The 14,832-nt window shown below is 48.5% G+C and overlaps 1 protein-coding gene across 50 annotated transcripts in view; it reads left to right on the plus strand.

Annotated features, from left to right (window-relative positions):
• Positions 1 to 14,832, plus strand: part of CAMK2G (calcium/calmodulin dependent protein kinase II gamma) — a 62,420-nt gene that overhangs the window by 38,768 nt on the left and 8,820 nt on the right. For 15 of the 50 annotated variants that reach the window (XR_004731930.2, XR_004731931.2, XM_035267906.2 and 12 more), the window contains 3 exons: positions 9,080 to 9,112; positions 11,571 to 11,639; positions 12,824 to 12,868. Coding sequence is in view for 43 of the 50 variants with exons in the window: in XM_035267906.2 (XP_035123797.1) it covers positions 9,080 to 9,112; positions 11,571 to 11,639; positions 12,824 to 12,868 (147 nt within the window). In the remaining 7 variants the exon portion in view is untranslated. The remainder of the gene's footprint in view (positions 1 to 9,079; positions 9,113 to 11,570; positions 11,640 to 12,823; positions 12,869 to 14,832) is intronic. The other 35 variants (XR_013524911.1, XR_013524914.1, XR_013524912.1 and 32 more) reach the window with 4 other exon arrangements.

The following is a 14,832-nucleotide window of genomic DNA, read 5'->3' on the forward strand; positions in this document are numbered from 1 at the left end:
CATCTCAAAATAAAATAAATACATTGAGAACATGCCATTTCTTTAACTTAAAAACAACAAATTATATTTGTATGCGTTCTCATACATATTGATGTTCTCTGCCCAATGAGAACACAGGGTATGTGGTAGAGGGATGTCAAAAATATGGTTGGATCAGTCTTATCAGGCAGAATTGGAAGTTTCTGTGTCAGACCATGGGAAATACCATAGGCCACTGAGCAGGGAAGCTATGGTGAGAGTGCTGATAGAAATGATTTGGCCAGCCAGGTGCCGTGGTTCAGTCCTGTAATCCCAGCATTTTGGGAGGCTAAGGCAAGAGGATTGCTTGAGTCCAGGAGTTTGAGACCAGCCTGGGCGACATAGCAAAACCTTGTCTCTGCAAAAAAAAAAAAAAAAAAAAAAATTCAAAAATTAGCTGGGCATGGTGGTTTACACCTGTAGTCACAGCTACTTGGGAGGCTGGGTGGGAGAATTGTCTAAGCCCAGGGTGTTCAAGCCTGCAGTGAGCCAAGATCGAGCCACTGTACTCTCCAGCCTGGGTGACAAAGCAAAACCCTGTCTCAAAAAAAAAAAAAAGATACCTGCTGTGCCTCCAAGAGTTGGGAAGGCAAAACTTAATCCACCCTCGAAGATGTTCACAGTGGGAAAGACACAGGGCAGCTACTGGTTCTGTGCAGTCTGTTGAGGTCTCGGGGAGGTGTGCACCAGGCAGGTACTAGACGAGCAGACAGATAAGCATCCAAACCAGAACAATAATCTTTGAAAGGAGATGGCCCAGGAGTTCAGCTTGAGGGACTAGCTACATTTTGCTGGGTTAAGGAGAAGACAGGAGGGAAGGGATATTCCAGGCAGAGGGAAGAGCGAATGTGAAGAGACACAAGGTTGAAACAGCTTGATGATTCTGGGAACTTTAGTATCTTCTTTATGGCTGAAGGGAAGAGCAATTGCATAAAATGAGATCTGAAATAAAGCAGTGACTGCCGAGGTGGAGGGGAGAGGATGGATAAAGGCACCATTATGGAACAGGTTTCTTTTTTTTTTGAGATGGAGTCTCTCTGTCACCCAGGCTGGAGTGCAATGGCATGATCTTTACTCACTGTAACCTCTGCCTCCTGGGTTTGTGCAATTCTCCTGCATCAGCCTCCTGAGTAGCTGGGATTATAGGTGTGCACCACCACGCTGGGCTAATTTCTTGTATTTTTAGTAGAGAGGGGGTTTCACTATGTTAGCCAGGATGGTCTTGATCTCCTGACCTCATGATCTGCCTACCAAGGCCTCCCAAAGTGCTGGCATTACAGGCTTAAGCCACCATGCCTGGCCTCCCTTTTTTTGTTTTTTTGAGATGGAATCTTGCTCTGTTGCCAGGCTGGAATGCAGTGGCACTATCTTGGCTCACTCCAACCTTCACCTGCTGGGTTCAAGCAATTCTCCTGCCTCAGCCTCCTGAGTGGCTGGGACTATAGGTGCGCAACACCACACCCAGCTAATTTTTTTATTTTTCATAGAGACGGTTTCACCATGTTGGCCAGGATGGTCTCGATCTCTTGACCTCGTGATCCGCCCACCTCAGCCTCCCAAAGTGCTGGGATTATAGGCATGAGCCACTGTGCCTGGCTGAGGAACAGGTTTCTAGCTGAACTTTGTAGATACTACTGGTCTCAAAAATGAAGGTCACATATAGCCACATAAGATTAGCCCAAGGAGCCAGCTAAAACCATGCACATCCAGAGCCCAGCTTGGAATTCACATTCTGGAGACTTTGGCTAGGAGGCAGAATCTGAATTTCATGAATCCAAAGGACATGAATGTTTAAGAGTCTGGTAAAGGCAAAATTTGGGGATTCTGTGTTAAGAAAAGGCTAGAAGAGTCAGCAAAGGAAATGGAGAAAGAACAGAGCGGTGGAGGAAGAATAGACATGTCCAGCAGCAGCAGCTCTTCCAGGAATGCTGAGGACCAGAGCTGGGCAGACAGATCATTAGGTAAGAGGCTCTAAATTAAGACATGTGGGGAACCTAGCCCTGTGATGTGTTATGTGCCTGACCCAGCTATGTGCTCAGTAAATGAGTTTTATGTTACATTCTTTTGAGAAAAGAGCTTCAATATCATGGTAGGACCAGAGGCCAGTGACCACCCGAAATTAAAAGGCCAACCGAATATTCACAGCAATTGTGATGGGAGGGATTAATTTTTTTTTTTTTTTTTTTTGAGACCGTGTTTCGCTCTTGTTACCCAGGCTGTAGTGCAATGGCGCGATCTTGGCTCACCGCAACCTCTGCCTCCTGGGTTCAGGCAATTCTCCTGCCTCAGCCTCCTGAGTAGCTGGGATTACAGGCATGTGCCACCATGCCCAGCTAATTTTTTGTATTTTTAGTAGAGACGGGGTTTCACCATGTTGACCAGGATGGTCTGGATCTCTTGACCTCGTGATCCACCCGCCTCGGCCTCCCAAAGTGCTGGGATTACAGGCATGAGCCACCGCGCCTGGCCCGGGAGGGGTTAATATTTTTATTGAAAGAGTTTTTGTAACAAATAATCTCTTTTAAAACCCAGTAGATAAGCCAGGTGTAGTGGTTCACGCCTGTAGTCCCAGCACTTTGGGAGGCCGAGGTGGGCAGATCACTTGAGGCCAGGAGTTTGAGACCAGCCTGGCAAACACGGCGAAACCCTGTCTCTACCAAAAATACAAAAATTAACCGGGTGTGATGGCGCACACCTGTAGTCTCAGCTACTCAGGAGGCTGAAGTAGGAGAATCACTTGAACCTGGGAGGCAGAGGTTGCTGTGAGCCAGGATTACGCCACTGTACTCCAAGCCTGGTGGGCAGAGTGACCCTCTGTCTCAAAAAAAAACCAAAACAAAATCAGTAGATAGGTGATCAAAGAAAATAAACTGACAACCTGAAAACAAGGAAGTAGAACTGGATAACAAATGTGGAAAAATTTCCAGCCTCACTATTATCAGAGAAATGTACATTGAAGCAAGGTGCCACTTTTGGATTCTTTAGTCAGTGATAGTAGTGAAACCAGAGTGGTCTTTTCTAAAACAGCCTGTGTGTCAGAACCATAAAAATTACTCTTTTACCCTGTAATTCTACTTCTGGAAGTTTTTCCTAAAGAAATAATTCAAAATAGGGAAAAGCTAAAACCAGAAAAATGTTCAATATGGCATTATTTATAACTGTGAAAAGATTGGAGGCTGGGCACAGTGGCTCATGCCTATAATCTTTGGAGGCCAAGGTGGGAGGATTGCTTGAACCCAGGAGCTTGAGACCAGCCTGGGAAACATAGTGAGACCCCATTTCTTTCTTTTTTTTTTTTTTTTTTTTTTTGAGACAGAGTTTCGCTCTTGTTTACCCAGGCTGGAGTGCAATGCGCGATCTCGGCTCACTGCAGCCTCCGCCTCCTGGGTTCAGGCAATTCTCCTACCTCAGCCTCCTGAGTAGCTGGGATTACAGGCACGCGCCACCATGCCCAGCTAATTTTTTGTATTTTCTAGTAGAGATGGGGTTTCACCATGTTGACCAGGATGGTCTGGATCTCTTGACCTTGTGATCCACCCGCCTCGGCCTCTCAAAGTGCTGGGATTACAGGCTTGAGCCACCTCACCCGGCGAGACCCCATTTCTTAAAAAAAGAAAAAGAAAAAAAAATTAGCCAAGCATGGTGGAACATGCCTGTAGTCCCAGCTACTTGGGAGGCTGAGGTGGGAGGATTGCTTGAGCCCAGGAGGTTGAGGTAACAGTGAGCCACGATCACACCACTGTACTCCAGGCTGGATGACAGATTGAGGCTCTGTTTCAAAAACAAGACTGGAGACAATTTCAAAAGCCAGTAAGGAGCCAGGCACAGTGGTGCATACCTGTAGTCCCAGCTACTGAGGAGACTGTGGCAGGAGAGAATTGCTTGAGTCCAGAAACTTGAGGCCAGCCAAGTGACGTAGTGATACCCTTCAACTCTTAAATATGTTTTTGAATTTAAAAATAAAAAGATTTTTAAAAAGCAAATAAATGGGTCGGGTGCAGTGGCTCATACCTGTAATTCCAGCACTTTGAGAGGCCAATGTGGATGGATCATCTGAGGTCAGGAGTTTGAGACCAGTCTGGCCAACATAGTGAAACCCTGGTCTCTACTGAAAGTACAAAAATTAGCCAATCATGGTGGCGTGTACCTGTAATCCCAGCTACTTGGGAGGCTGAAGCAGGAGAATCGATGGAACCTGGGAGATGGAGGCCACAGTGAGCCAAGATTGCGCCATTGCACTCCAGCTGGGCGACAGAGCAAGAAAGACTCGGTCTTAAAAATAAATAAATAAATGACTAAATAATTATGGGAAATACATTTAATAAACCATTAAAAAGTTAATATTCGGCTGGGTGCGATGGCTCACGCCTGTAATCCCAGCACTTTGGGAGGCCGAGGCGGGTAGATCACTATGTCAAGAGATCGAGACCATCCCGGTCAACATGGTGAAACCCCGTCTCCACTAAAAATACAAAAGATTAGCTGGGCGTGGTGGCACGCACCTGTAATCCCAGCTACTTGGGAGGCTGAGGCAGGAGAATCACTCGAACCAGGTTGCAGTGAGCCGAGATCATGCCACTGCCCCCCAGCCTAGTGACAGAGCAAAACTCCGTCTCAAAAAAATAAAGGAGTACATACACTATCATCTAAATTTGGTTTGAAGAAACGTGTTTGTAGATATTTATTCAGTATATAATATGCGGGGAGGAAAAGGACTGGAAGAAAGCCCACTGAAGTGTCAACAGTAAAACTTCACTGGGTAATGGGAATTTGAGAAACTTTTTTTCTTATACATTTTTCTGCATTTCTCATCTAGATTGTGCATTACTGTTATCAGAATTTTTTTTAATACTATTTTTTTTTAAGTAAGGCATAATGCCAGGCATGGCAGCTCATGCCTGTTAATCCCAGCTACTTGGGAGGCTGAGGTGGGAGGATCGCTTGAGCCTAGGAGGTCCAGCCTGGGCAACATAAGCAAGATTCCATCTCAATTAAAAAAAAAAAGGTAAGGCATATACTTGTATATTATATCTTACAATGATATCTTTTTTTTTTTTTTTTTTTAAGACAGGGTGTCACTCTGTCCCCCAGGCTGGAGTGCAGTGGTGCAATCTCGGCTCACCCCAACCTCTGCCTCCTGGGCTCAAGTGATTGTTCCACCTCAGCCGCCCGAGTAGCTGGGACTGTGGGTATGTGCCACCATGCCCAGCTGATTTTTGTATTTTTAGTAGAGACAGGGTTTCGCCAATTGGTTTTGCCCGTTGACCAGGCTGGTCTTGAACTCCTGAGCTCAAGTGATCCGCTTCCCTCAACCTCCCAAAGTGCTGGGGTTACAGGCATGAACCACCACGCCTGGGCAATAATGACATCTTAAAAGATTGCATTTTTGGCCGGGCATGGGGCTCACGCCTGTAATCCCAGCACTTTGGGAGGCTGAGGCAGGCGGATCATGAGGTCAAGAGATCAAGACCATCCTGGCCAACATGGTGAAACCCCATCTCTACTAAAAATACAAAAAAATTAGCTGGGCATGGTGGTGCGGTCCTGTAGTCCCAGCTACTTGGGAGGCTGAGGCAGGAGAATTGCTTGAACCCAGGAGGCGGAGGTTGCAGTGAGCCAAGGTCGCACCATTGCACTCCAGCCTGGCACCTGGTGAGGGAGTGAGAATCTGTCTCAAAAAAAAAAAATTGAATTTTTTAAAAATACTGGAAGATTGCTAGGAGTGTGAGTGGTTTTCCCATACCCCTTCTCTGTTTTCCAAATTGCTTGTATACTAGCTGAAGTCCTTTTATAATATGAAACAGGTAAATAACAATATTGTGGCTACATCAAAGGGGCAAGAAACGAAAAGGAGAGGACAAAGCAGGATGTGCGGAGTTCAACCTTTCCAGGCTCTCCTGAAAGTCAAGGTTTTGATCACTGTTAGGAGGGAGGCTTGTGGAGTTCTCATACAGTCTTGAGCTTTCACCGTCATGGATTCTTCTTTTGATCTGTCTTCCCTTCCCAACTCTGCCTTCCTCAGTTCCTACGGCTTAAGTGTCCATAGGGCGATTTCTTTTTCGCTGTTCAGAAGCTTTCTGCAAGATGTTCAAAATACTAGCTTTGGTTTGAGCAGCTAGTCTATCTTGTGCTCTTGATTTGGGGGACTTAGCTTCTATTTAGATTTATTTGAAAGTGGATGCCAGTGACCCAGGGTCTGTGGAAGAGTAAGAGCCACTTGTGAGGATGAGACCGAAGGGACCACAAACTCAGATCCTGAGAGTGTAGGACAACTTGTGCCTTCTTCTAGTCCCGGGCCAGAATGGCCATCCTATCTTTGAAAAAAAAAAAAAAAAGCAAGAAAAAGGAAAGGTTATAGTTATTTCCCTAAGTATTATATGAATTATTTTGTTTAGTTATGAGAAAAAGGTTTGAACTCTTTTCTAGCTTAACATTTTAAATAAATACAGAGTTTTTAAAGTAAAAGTGAGATATGATTCTTAACTCATCTGGCATTTAGCCAGGCATGGTGGTGTGCACCTGTAGTCCTATCTACTCAGGAGGCTGCAGTGGAAGGATCCCTTGAACCCAGGAGGTTGAGGCTGCAGTGAGCTGTGATCATTCCACTGTACTTCAGCCTAGGCAATAGATAATATCTTATCTCTAAAAAAAAATAATAAAAAGATCTCACATTTAGACAATGTGGTAGTGTGCTGGTTCGGAGGGAGCCCAGCTACGCGTGGCTAAGGGCAAATCCCTGAAAGAATGGAGAGGGAAATTGAAAAATGTTCAGTAACCTAAGAAACAGTCTTTGGAAAAGGGTGATCTCAGGTCCTCATGCAAGACAATTTGGGAAAAAGAGAGCCAGGAGAAAGCTGAGAACTTACTCCCCATTGGTCAAAAATCTGCTTTAGGTCAAGATCCTGCAATGGCCTTTGAAAACATGTCCCTGAAAAATCACCAGAACCAAGACTGGGCCTGGTGAGTGAGTGTCTGTGCAGAGTTCTTGCGGCTATGATTCAGTACAAGTTAGAAACCTGTGCTCTTCTGTAGCCTGGGAAATACCAAAGTCAGAAAACCCAGCTCAACTCAGCAAACTTTGCTTGCCTGTATGCTAACTGTAAGGCATGCTGCTAGGTACTGTGGAAATTCCAAAGATATATAATATAGGAACCTTCTCTGAAAGCAGTAACACTTCAGTTGGGTAAAGGGATAAGGAGGTACACACACACCTACCTTTATTATATATATATGAATATAAGGAAACCCCCTCTTTTTTGAGGGATAATTTTAGAAATAAAATAATCTATTTGAGTATATTTAAAAGGCCAATTTAAGGCCGGGCACAGTGCCTCACACTTATAATCCTAGCACTTTGGGAGGCCAAGGTGGGTGGATCACCTGAGGTCAGGAGTTCAAGACCAGCCTTGCCAACATGGCAAAACCCTGGCTACTAAAAATACAAAAAATTAGGCGTGGTGGTGGGTGCCTGTAATCTCAGCTACTCAGGAGGCTGAGGCAGGAGAATTGCTTGAACCTGGGAGACAGAGGTTGCAGTGAGCCGAGATCATGCCGCTACACTCCAGCCTGGGCAACAAAACAAGACTTGGTCAAAAATAAATAGGCTGGGCGCAGTGGCTCATGCCTGTAATCCCAGCACTTTGGGAGGCTGAGGTGGGTGGATTGCCTGAGCTCAGGAGTTTGAGACCAGCCTGGGCAACACGGTGGAACCCTGTCTCTCTCTACTAATATACAAAAAGTTAGCCGGGCATGGTGGCATCCGCCTGTAGTCCCAGCTACTCGGGAGGTTGAGGCAGGAGAATTGCAAGAACCCAGGAGGCAGAGGTTGCAGTGAGCAGAGATCGTGCCACTGCACTCCAGCCTGGGTGACAGCAAGACTCCATCTCAAAAATAAAAATAAAAAATACATACATACATACATGCATACATAAAAGGCCAATGTAAAAGAGGCCTAACTATGTTTAGATTTTTCTTTTTCTTTAGATCTAATATTTGTAGCCTCTTTTTTTTGTTTATAATACATCCCTGAAAATGTCTTCTAAAGACTGCTGGGCCCTTGAGGGCAGGAATAGTTCATCAGCTCTGTCTACTCTGCCTGAAACAGCCCTCAGTGTTTGCTGGGTATTGTCCAAAGAATGTGCAAAAGTTGAACAACAGGCAGACATATTCCAGGGGGACCTTACCCCCAATGAGCTAATTAGTGAAATTCATAATTACTCTTCACCTTTTAGACGCAGTCTTCTGGGATATATTTTTAGTGTTCCACGTGGTCTTCATCCTGATGTGTCTGTTTCACATCTGAACATAAAGTTTGTGAGCGTCTAGTTAAGGCTGAGGAATCACTGCTTTCAACATTCCCAGTGGCTTACATCCCTGCCTTTTTGTGATCACTATAGTTTTAATCACTGGCACTCCTGTGTTTCCATTTCCCACAAATTGCAAAATGCAATAAAAAAATTCAAATATTTTAAACAGGTGTGGCTATACTGACAAAATAAAGGAGGTCAACATTCAACTGTAGGTGATTTTCAAAAGCTCAGCATCTTGATCTAAAAAGCAGTTTAGGGGTGCAGCAAAGTCAGAAGTCAAATTTTCTTAAAGCTGAGGACAGCCTATGGTAGCTTTTGCTTTTTCCCTGGTGGCTGCTCCCTTGAACTTCAGACAGTTCTGGTAATGAGAGAAAATAAATAACATTACAGGGTAAGCTAACCTTATGAACCCAAATCTGTAAATTTGTAGCAAAATGTTACTACCCTCACAGACTTGTGACTTAATCTCCTTAGGAGGCTTTTTCTGAGCAAGGCTGAGATATCTCTAGAAGATACTAAATCTGTGTCTACGAAACTGACCGCAAAAGAGTTCTTCCCTGCTGGGGTCTGGAGGGTGTGAGTGCTGTCAGTCCATGTTCTGTTTAACCCTCTGGTGCTGGTCTCCGGGTCTCCCTCCGCTCTTTTCTCCCTGATGCAGAGCCCACGCTGGTGCGCTAACCTGCAACGTCTCTGTGCTTCTCTTCTTACCTCCTCTTTCCCCTTCTCTTTCCCTCTTGCTGTGGTGTGTCCAGAAAAGGAAGTCGAGTTCCAGCGTGCACCTAATGGTGAGCCTTGCCTGCCCACCCATCGCCCACTCCATGCTGCCTGCGCCCGCCTGCCAGCCACGCAAACCTGTTCTGCCATGTGTGTGTGCCTCACTCATCCTCACTGCATGTCTGTGCTGTGTGGGCAGGTGTGGCCTGTCCTGCCAGGCGGGGGCCATTACCCAAGGTCACCCAGTGGCCTAAAAAGTGGGCATTGGAAGGGGTGGTACAGCACCCCCTGCTGTGGAGCTTCGACAGCCCCCAGCAGCCCAGGGAAGGACATGAAGCTGGTAGGGACTTGGGGCCAGGTGGTAAGCAAGGGAGAGACCCTTACTCACTGTTGCTCAGAAGGAGAGGCCCTGCTTCCCAGGCATGAGCAGCTGCTTCTTACAGACTGGCAGCTGGAGGGCAACTGTGTGGTGGGCAGAGGGGCTGGTTGCAGGCTCCCACCTGTGAGTCTCGATCTCCTGCCCCCATGCAAATCCCATTCTCCAGCTGTGCCCAGTGTTTCATCCTGCCCACCCAGCCCTCAGGGGGACAGCTAACTCATCTTTCTCACGGGACACAAGGCATCAAGGGGAACACAGCAGCCTGAGTCATTACGAAACCATCCATTAAAACCAGAGGTGGGGCCACTTGGGTGACATCCCAGCCCTCTGCAGGTTTTATGGGCACCCTGGAGTCTTGGCCCCCTGGAGTCTTTGCCCCCTGTGAGGGTCTTAGCCTCAGCTGGGATTTACAAGTAGGGCAGCCCTCTCTAACCAGCCGCAAACAGGTCAGCATCAGTCACTGAGCTAGGTGGGCTTTGCTTCTTCCTGCTGGAAGTGGGAGACAGCAGAGCTCCTGTGAGTTTAGACCCACCGTCTCACTATTCCTGGGACTCCTCTAGCCTGCATGGTCTGTGGAGTCTTGTTCAGTGGAGTCACTTGGTGCCTGGCTTGAGGTTCCATGCCTAGACTGGGTTTGGGGATGTCTGAGCTATCGACAGCAAGCTGGCAGTGGATGGCTTCAGGTCTGGTCCAAGAGGCCTCCAGGCAAGAAGTAGGACAGTCAGAATGCTTTCTATGTGTCTTAGGAGAGAAGACACACATTCTCTCTGTCGATGCATCAGCTGTGCCCTGTGCAGGGACACAGGGCACACAGCCACACATGTGTTTCACTGCCTGTTGAAGAACTCGTAGGCATCAGGTTGCGCCTCAGTGGCCCCCAACGCCACTGGACATCAGTGAGATTGAGTAGGCTGGCTAGGGAACTATCAGAGGCAGAGAACATCACATGGATATGGCTCCCTGACCTGGAGATCGGCCTCCTTCCTTCCTTCCATCCTCCCTTTGCCCCTCCCTTGTTGTGCCCTCTGTGTAATGTTTTTGTTTGTTTGTTTTTGTTTCTTTGAGATGGAGTCTTGCTCTGTCACCCAGACTGGAGTGCAGTGGCACCATCTCGACTCACTGCAACCTCTGCCTCCTGGGTTCAAGCAATTCTCCAGCCTCAGCCTCCCAAGTAGCTGGGATTACAGGCACCTGCCACCATGCCCAGCTAATTTTTGTATTTTTAGCAAAGATGGGATTTCACCATGTTGGCCAGGGTGGTCTTGGACTCCTGACCTCAGGTGATCCACCCACCTTGGCCTGTGAAAGTGCTGGGATTACAGGCGTGAGCCACTGCACCTCGCTACCACCATGTAGTTTTGAAAGGCAAAGATATATCCCTGGTGGTCATGGTGTTACTGGGAATGTTGGCCTGTGCGTGGCCTACTCTGTCCTGGGTGCTGGATTCTGGGTCTACAGCCACAGCCCTGCTGGGTTTCACCTGCCCCTCCTTGGAACACTGCCCTTACTTCTAGCCGACCAGCTCTAAGATTTGTCAGGCAGAAAGGTGAACAGCCCAGCCCTGAATCTGCTCCCTGGGGTCAGTGAATGCATTTTGTGTCTGAAATGGACTTCCACCCCCATCCTCTGGATACTATCTCTTAGGCCAAGTGTACTTTTCTCCTTCCTCTTCGTTTCAGGCTTCAAGCTGGTGTTGTAAGAAGGAAATACAGGTGCTGGGTTGAAAGGGCAGCAGGAGACTGCCCACAGACAGGGGACCAGAGTTTCTGAATTTTGTTCTTTCTTATAAACTACCCCCCACCTTTCCCCTGTACAGTGGGAGGAAGGTCTTGAACTTGTTTGGGTCAGATGTGGATTGTGCAATGACATGGCACCTGGCGTAAGCAGAGATTTCTGGAGAGATGCTTTAAAACAAGTCTTTGGGCTGGTCCCACCTTGAGGGTGCCCCCAGAGCCAGGTCTCTGGGCCCCACAAATACTTCCTTCCTCTGATCATCTCTCTAGCCATTGCTCCCATCTGCACAGCGTTATGGAGGCCACCTCAGGCCTAGCTCCTTCAGGCCAGGCCAGGGGGCAAGGGAGGTCTGGGAGTTGAACCTGAGTGGCTTTGGGGACTCTGGAGGAACTAAACCATCTGTTTTCTTGTCTCAGCCACAGAGCAACAACAAAAACAGTCTCGTAAGCCCAGCCCAAGAGCCCGCGCCCTTGCAGACGGCCATGGTACCTCCTGTCTACGGCTTCTCCGCCTCTGCCCCCAGCTGCCTCCTGCCCCTTCCCTCTTTCTCCTCTTGTGCCCCCTCCCTGGCCTCCTGGGCCTGTTCCTTTCTTCATCCCCATAGAGCAGGCTGCTTTGTGTGCTGCCCTGCAGGCCCCTTCCCCTTCATTGTCCTGCCTGGCCGTGCTCCATCCCGCATGGCAGAACTGCTGCTCCTGCTCCTTTCGCTGGAGGGGGGAGGAGTGATCAGGGCTCTCTGCTAAACCTCCCAGGCCCGGGCCGGGACCCCCAGTGGGTCTGCTATGGGGGCTGGGAAGGTGAGTTGCTTAGGAAAGGAGAGGGTAGGAGCTTTCTTGGAACCTGAACATCAGTTCTTGGAGGCCTCATTGTAAAACCTGCCTCCTCCTCTCCTTTGCAAAGCCAGGAACAGGAAAGAGGGCTGGGGTCCCCACCTCTGGATGTTGCTGAGGTCTCTGGGCTCCTGGAGCGCCTCGTGCTGGCTGAGTTCTCTCTGGGCTCCTCCAGGGGTTCTTTGTGCTCTTGGAGCTCCCTCTGCTAGTGGTGGCTAACAAGAGAGTCAGCAGAGGGGAGACTGGGAAAGATGGAGGGGTGATGGTGCCTGCTACTTCCCTCCTTCCTGCAGACCCTTGTGCCGCCTGATGTGGTGATGGGGCCAGGAACTAGGGAAGGCAGAGGGCGGGCACAGTGAACAGCTCTCCAGGCTCAGCTTGCTGAGGGGGCCTCGTGTCCTGGCTCTTTCTGGGAGACCCCCTCATTCTTCTCCCCTTGTTCCTGCCTTGCACACTCCCCATGATGAACACTGAGCTGTGCCCTCAGTCCCACAGCTCCTCCAGTGTACCTGCCCCATGAGATCCCTATGTGAAAAGAGCCCTCAGAACCGACAGGAATCAGGGATAGAGGCTCTTACCCTCTCAGCCTCCTGGCACCCACCTGCACCTGCCGGGCCTCTCTTTCTTACTAGCCAGTGCTGCTGCCAAAATCCAGGGCTTTCCAAGCTGTCCAGGACCCCAGTTGAGCCAGGACATTTTGTCTTCTGGAGATGGCTGGTGGGCAGGCCTCAGTGATCATTATAGGGTCTGCAGGAATCATGGGGTACAGGTGGGGCTCCTCAGGGAAGAGCCATAGTCTGTCCCCAAGTTGGAAGGGTAATTTTCATCTTCTCTCACAGGAGCCACAAACCACTGTGGTACACAACGCTACAGATGGGATCAAGGTGAGTGGCTCCCGAGCCTGTCTCCTGCTTTCCAGGTCAGCAGGAGACAGGTGAGCTGGGTCCCAGGGGTCTACATGCTGCACCCTGAGGCTGACATGTTTGCAGAGGTTTGGCCGAAGGTAGCCTGTGCCCATAGTTGCTCCTGAGGAAGGGCATTATACCTTACAGAGCCCAGGTTCTGCAGGCAGACCTGATCTGAATCCTGGCCCTGCACATTAGTTTCCTTTGTCTGCAAATTGGGGGTGCTAATAATAGAATCTTCCTCCATATGTTGTGAAGTTTAAATGAGAATAAATGTTCACCAAAAAAAAACAAAACAGGCAAGAGCATCACTAGACCCTGGAGCATTCTCCATGGCCTGGTCCTTTTGTACCCTTGGTGTTTTCACCAGCATTCCTAAACATCTCTTGAGCCCAGACACCATCCATGGCTCTGGTTTGCAGAGGTGACAAGACAAATTCCCTGTTCAAACAGTGGGTGCAGGGGAGGCAGATAAAAAAACAGTAAGCAAATAGATAAGATAGGCCGGTGCTATGGCTTACACCTATAATCCTCACCCTTTGGGAGGCCAAGGTGGGTGGATCGGCTGAGCTCAGAAGTTCCAGACCACCCTGGACAACACAGTGAAACCCTGTCTCTACTAAAATACAAAAAATCAGCCAGGTTGGTGGCACGTGCCTATAGTCCCAGCTGCTTGGGAAGCTGAGGCACCATAATTGCTTGAGCCTGGGAGGCAAAGGTTGCAGTGAGCTAAGATGACACCACTGCACTCCAGCTTGGACGAGACTTCATCTCAGTAATAATAAGATAAAAATCTAATGGCAATAGGTAATCTGAAGAAAATGGCACAAAGTAGAGAGAGGGCCAGGTGCAGTGACTCATGCCTGTAATCCTAGCACTTTGGGAGGCTGAGGTGGGCGGATCACTTGAGGTCAGGAGTTCAAGACCAGCCGGACCAACATGGCGAAACCGTGTCTCAACTAAAGATACAAAATTTAGTTGGGGATGATGGCACGTGCCTGTAATCCCAGCTTGGGAGGCTGAGGCAGGAGAATTGCTTGAACCTGGGAGGCGGAGGTTGCAGTGAGCTGAGATCATGCCGCTGTTCTCCTGCCTGGGCGACAGAGCAAGACTCTGTCTAAGAAATGAAAAACAGAAAAACTCCACCAAAGTAAAGAGAACAGGGCCTTGAATTAAGTAGTCAGAAGAGGGCTTCTTTCAGGAGGTGATATCTGAGCTAAAACCTGAATGGTGGGTGGGAAGGAGGCAGCTAGGCCAGCTCTGGGGCCGAGTGCTGTAGGCAGAAGGAACTGAAGCTGTGGTGTGGCCTATGTAATCAAGCAGAGGGAAGAGCTTGAGTGAGCCGGGGAGAACCATAGGGAAGTGATGAGGTTGGAGGCCCTTGTAGGAGTTTGCATTTTCTTTCAACAGTAAGGAGAAGCTATTGGGAGTTCTTAGCAGGAGTAATAGAATCTAACTGACACTTCAGAACATCAGTCTGGCCACATCATGATCAAGAACTCTAGAGAGGGCTGGATGCGGTGGCTCATGCCTGTCTGTAATCCCTGCTCTTTGGGAGGCGGGTGGATCACCTGAGATCAGGAGTTCAAGATTATCCTGACCAAGATGATGAAACACCATCTCTACTAAAAATACAAAAATTAGCTGGGCATGGTGGCGTGCGCCTGTAATCCCAGCTGCTCAGGAGGCTGAGGCAGGAGAATCGCTTGAACCTGGGGGACAGAGGTTGCAGTGAGCCAAGATCATGCCACTGCACTCTAGCCTGAGCAAAACTCCGTCTCAAAAAAAAGAACCCTGGGGAGGAGGCAAGCATGGAAGTTAGACTATGAAACTGTGACATGGTTCAGGTGTGAGATGCTGGTGGCCTGGACTCAGGTTATAGCTGTGCATTGCAAGTAAAGAGGTAAGACATGGATTTACTTTGGAAGCAGAACCCAAAGATT

This window comes from Callithrix jacchus, chromosome 12, assembly GCF_049354715.1.
Source record: "Callithrix jacchus isolate 240 chromosome 12, calJac240_pri, whole genome shotgun sequence".
NCBI lineage: Eukaryota > Metazoa > Chordata > Mammalia > Primates > Cebidae > Callithrix > Callithrix jacchus.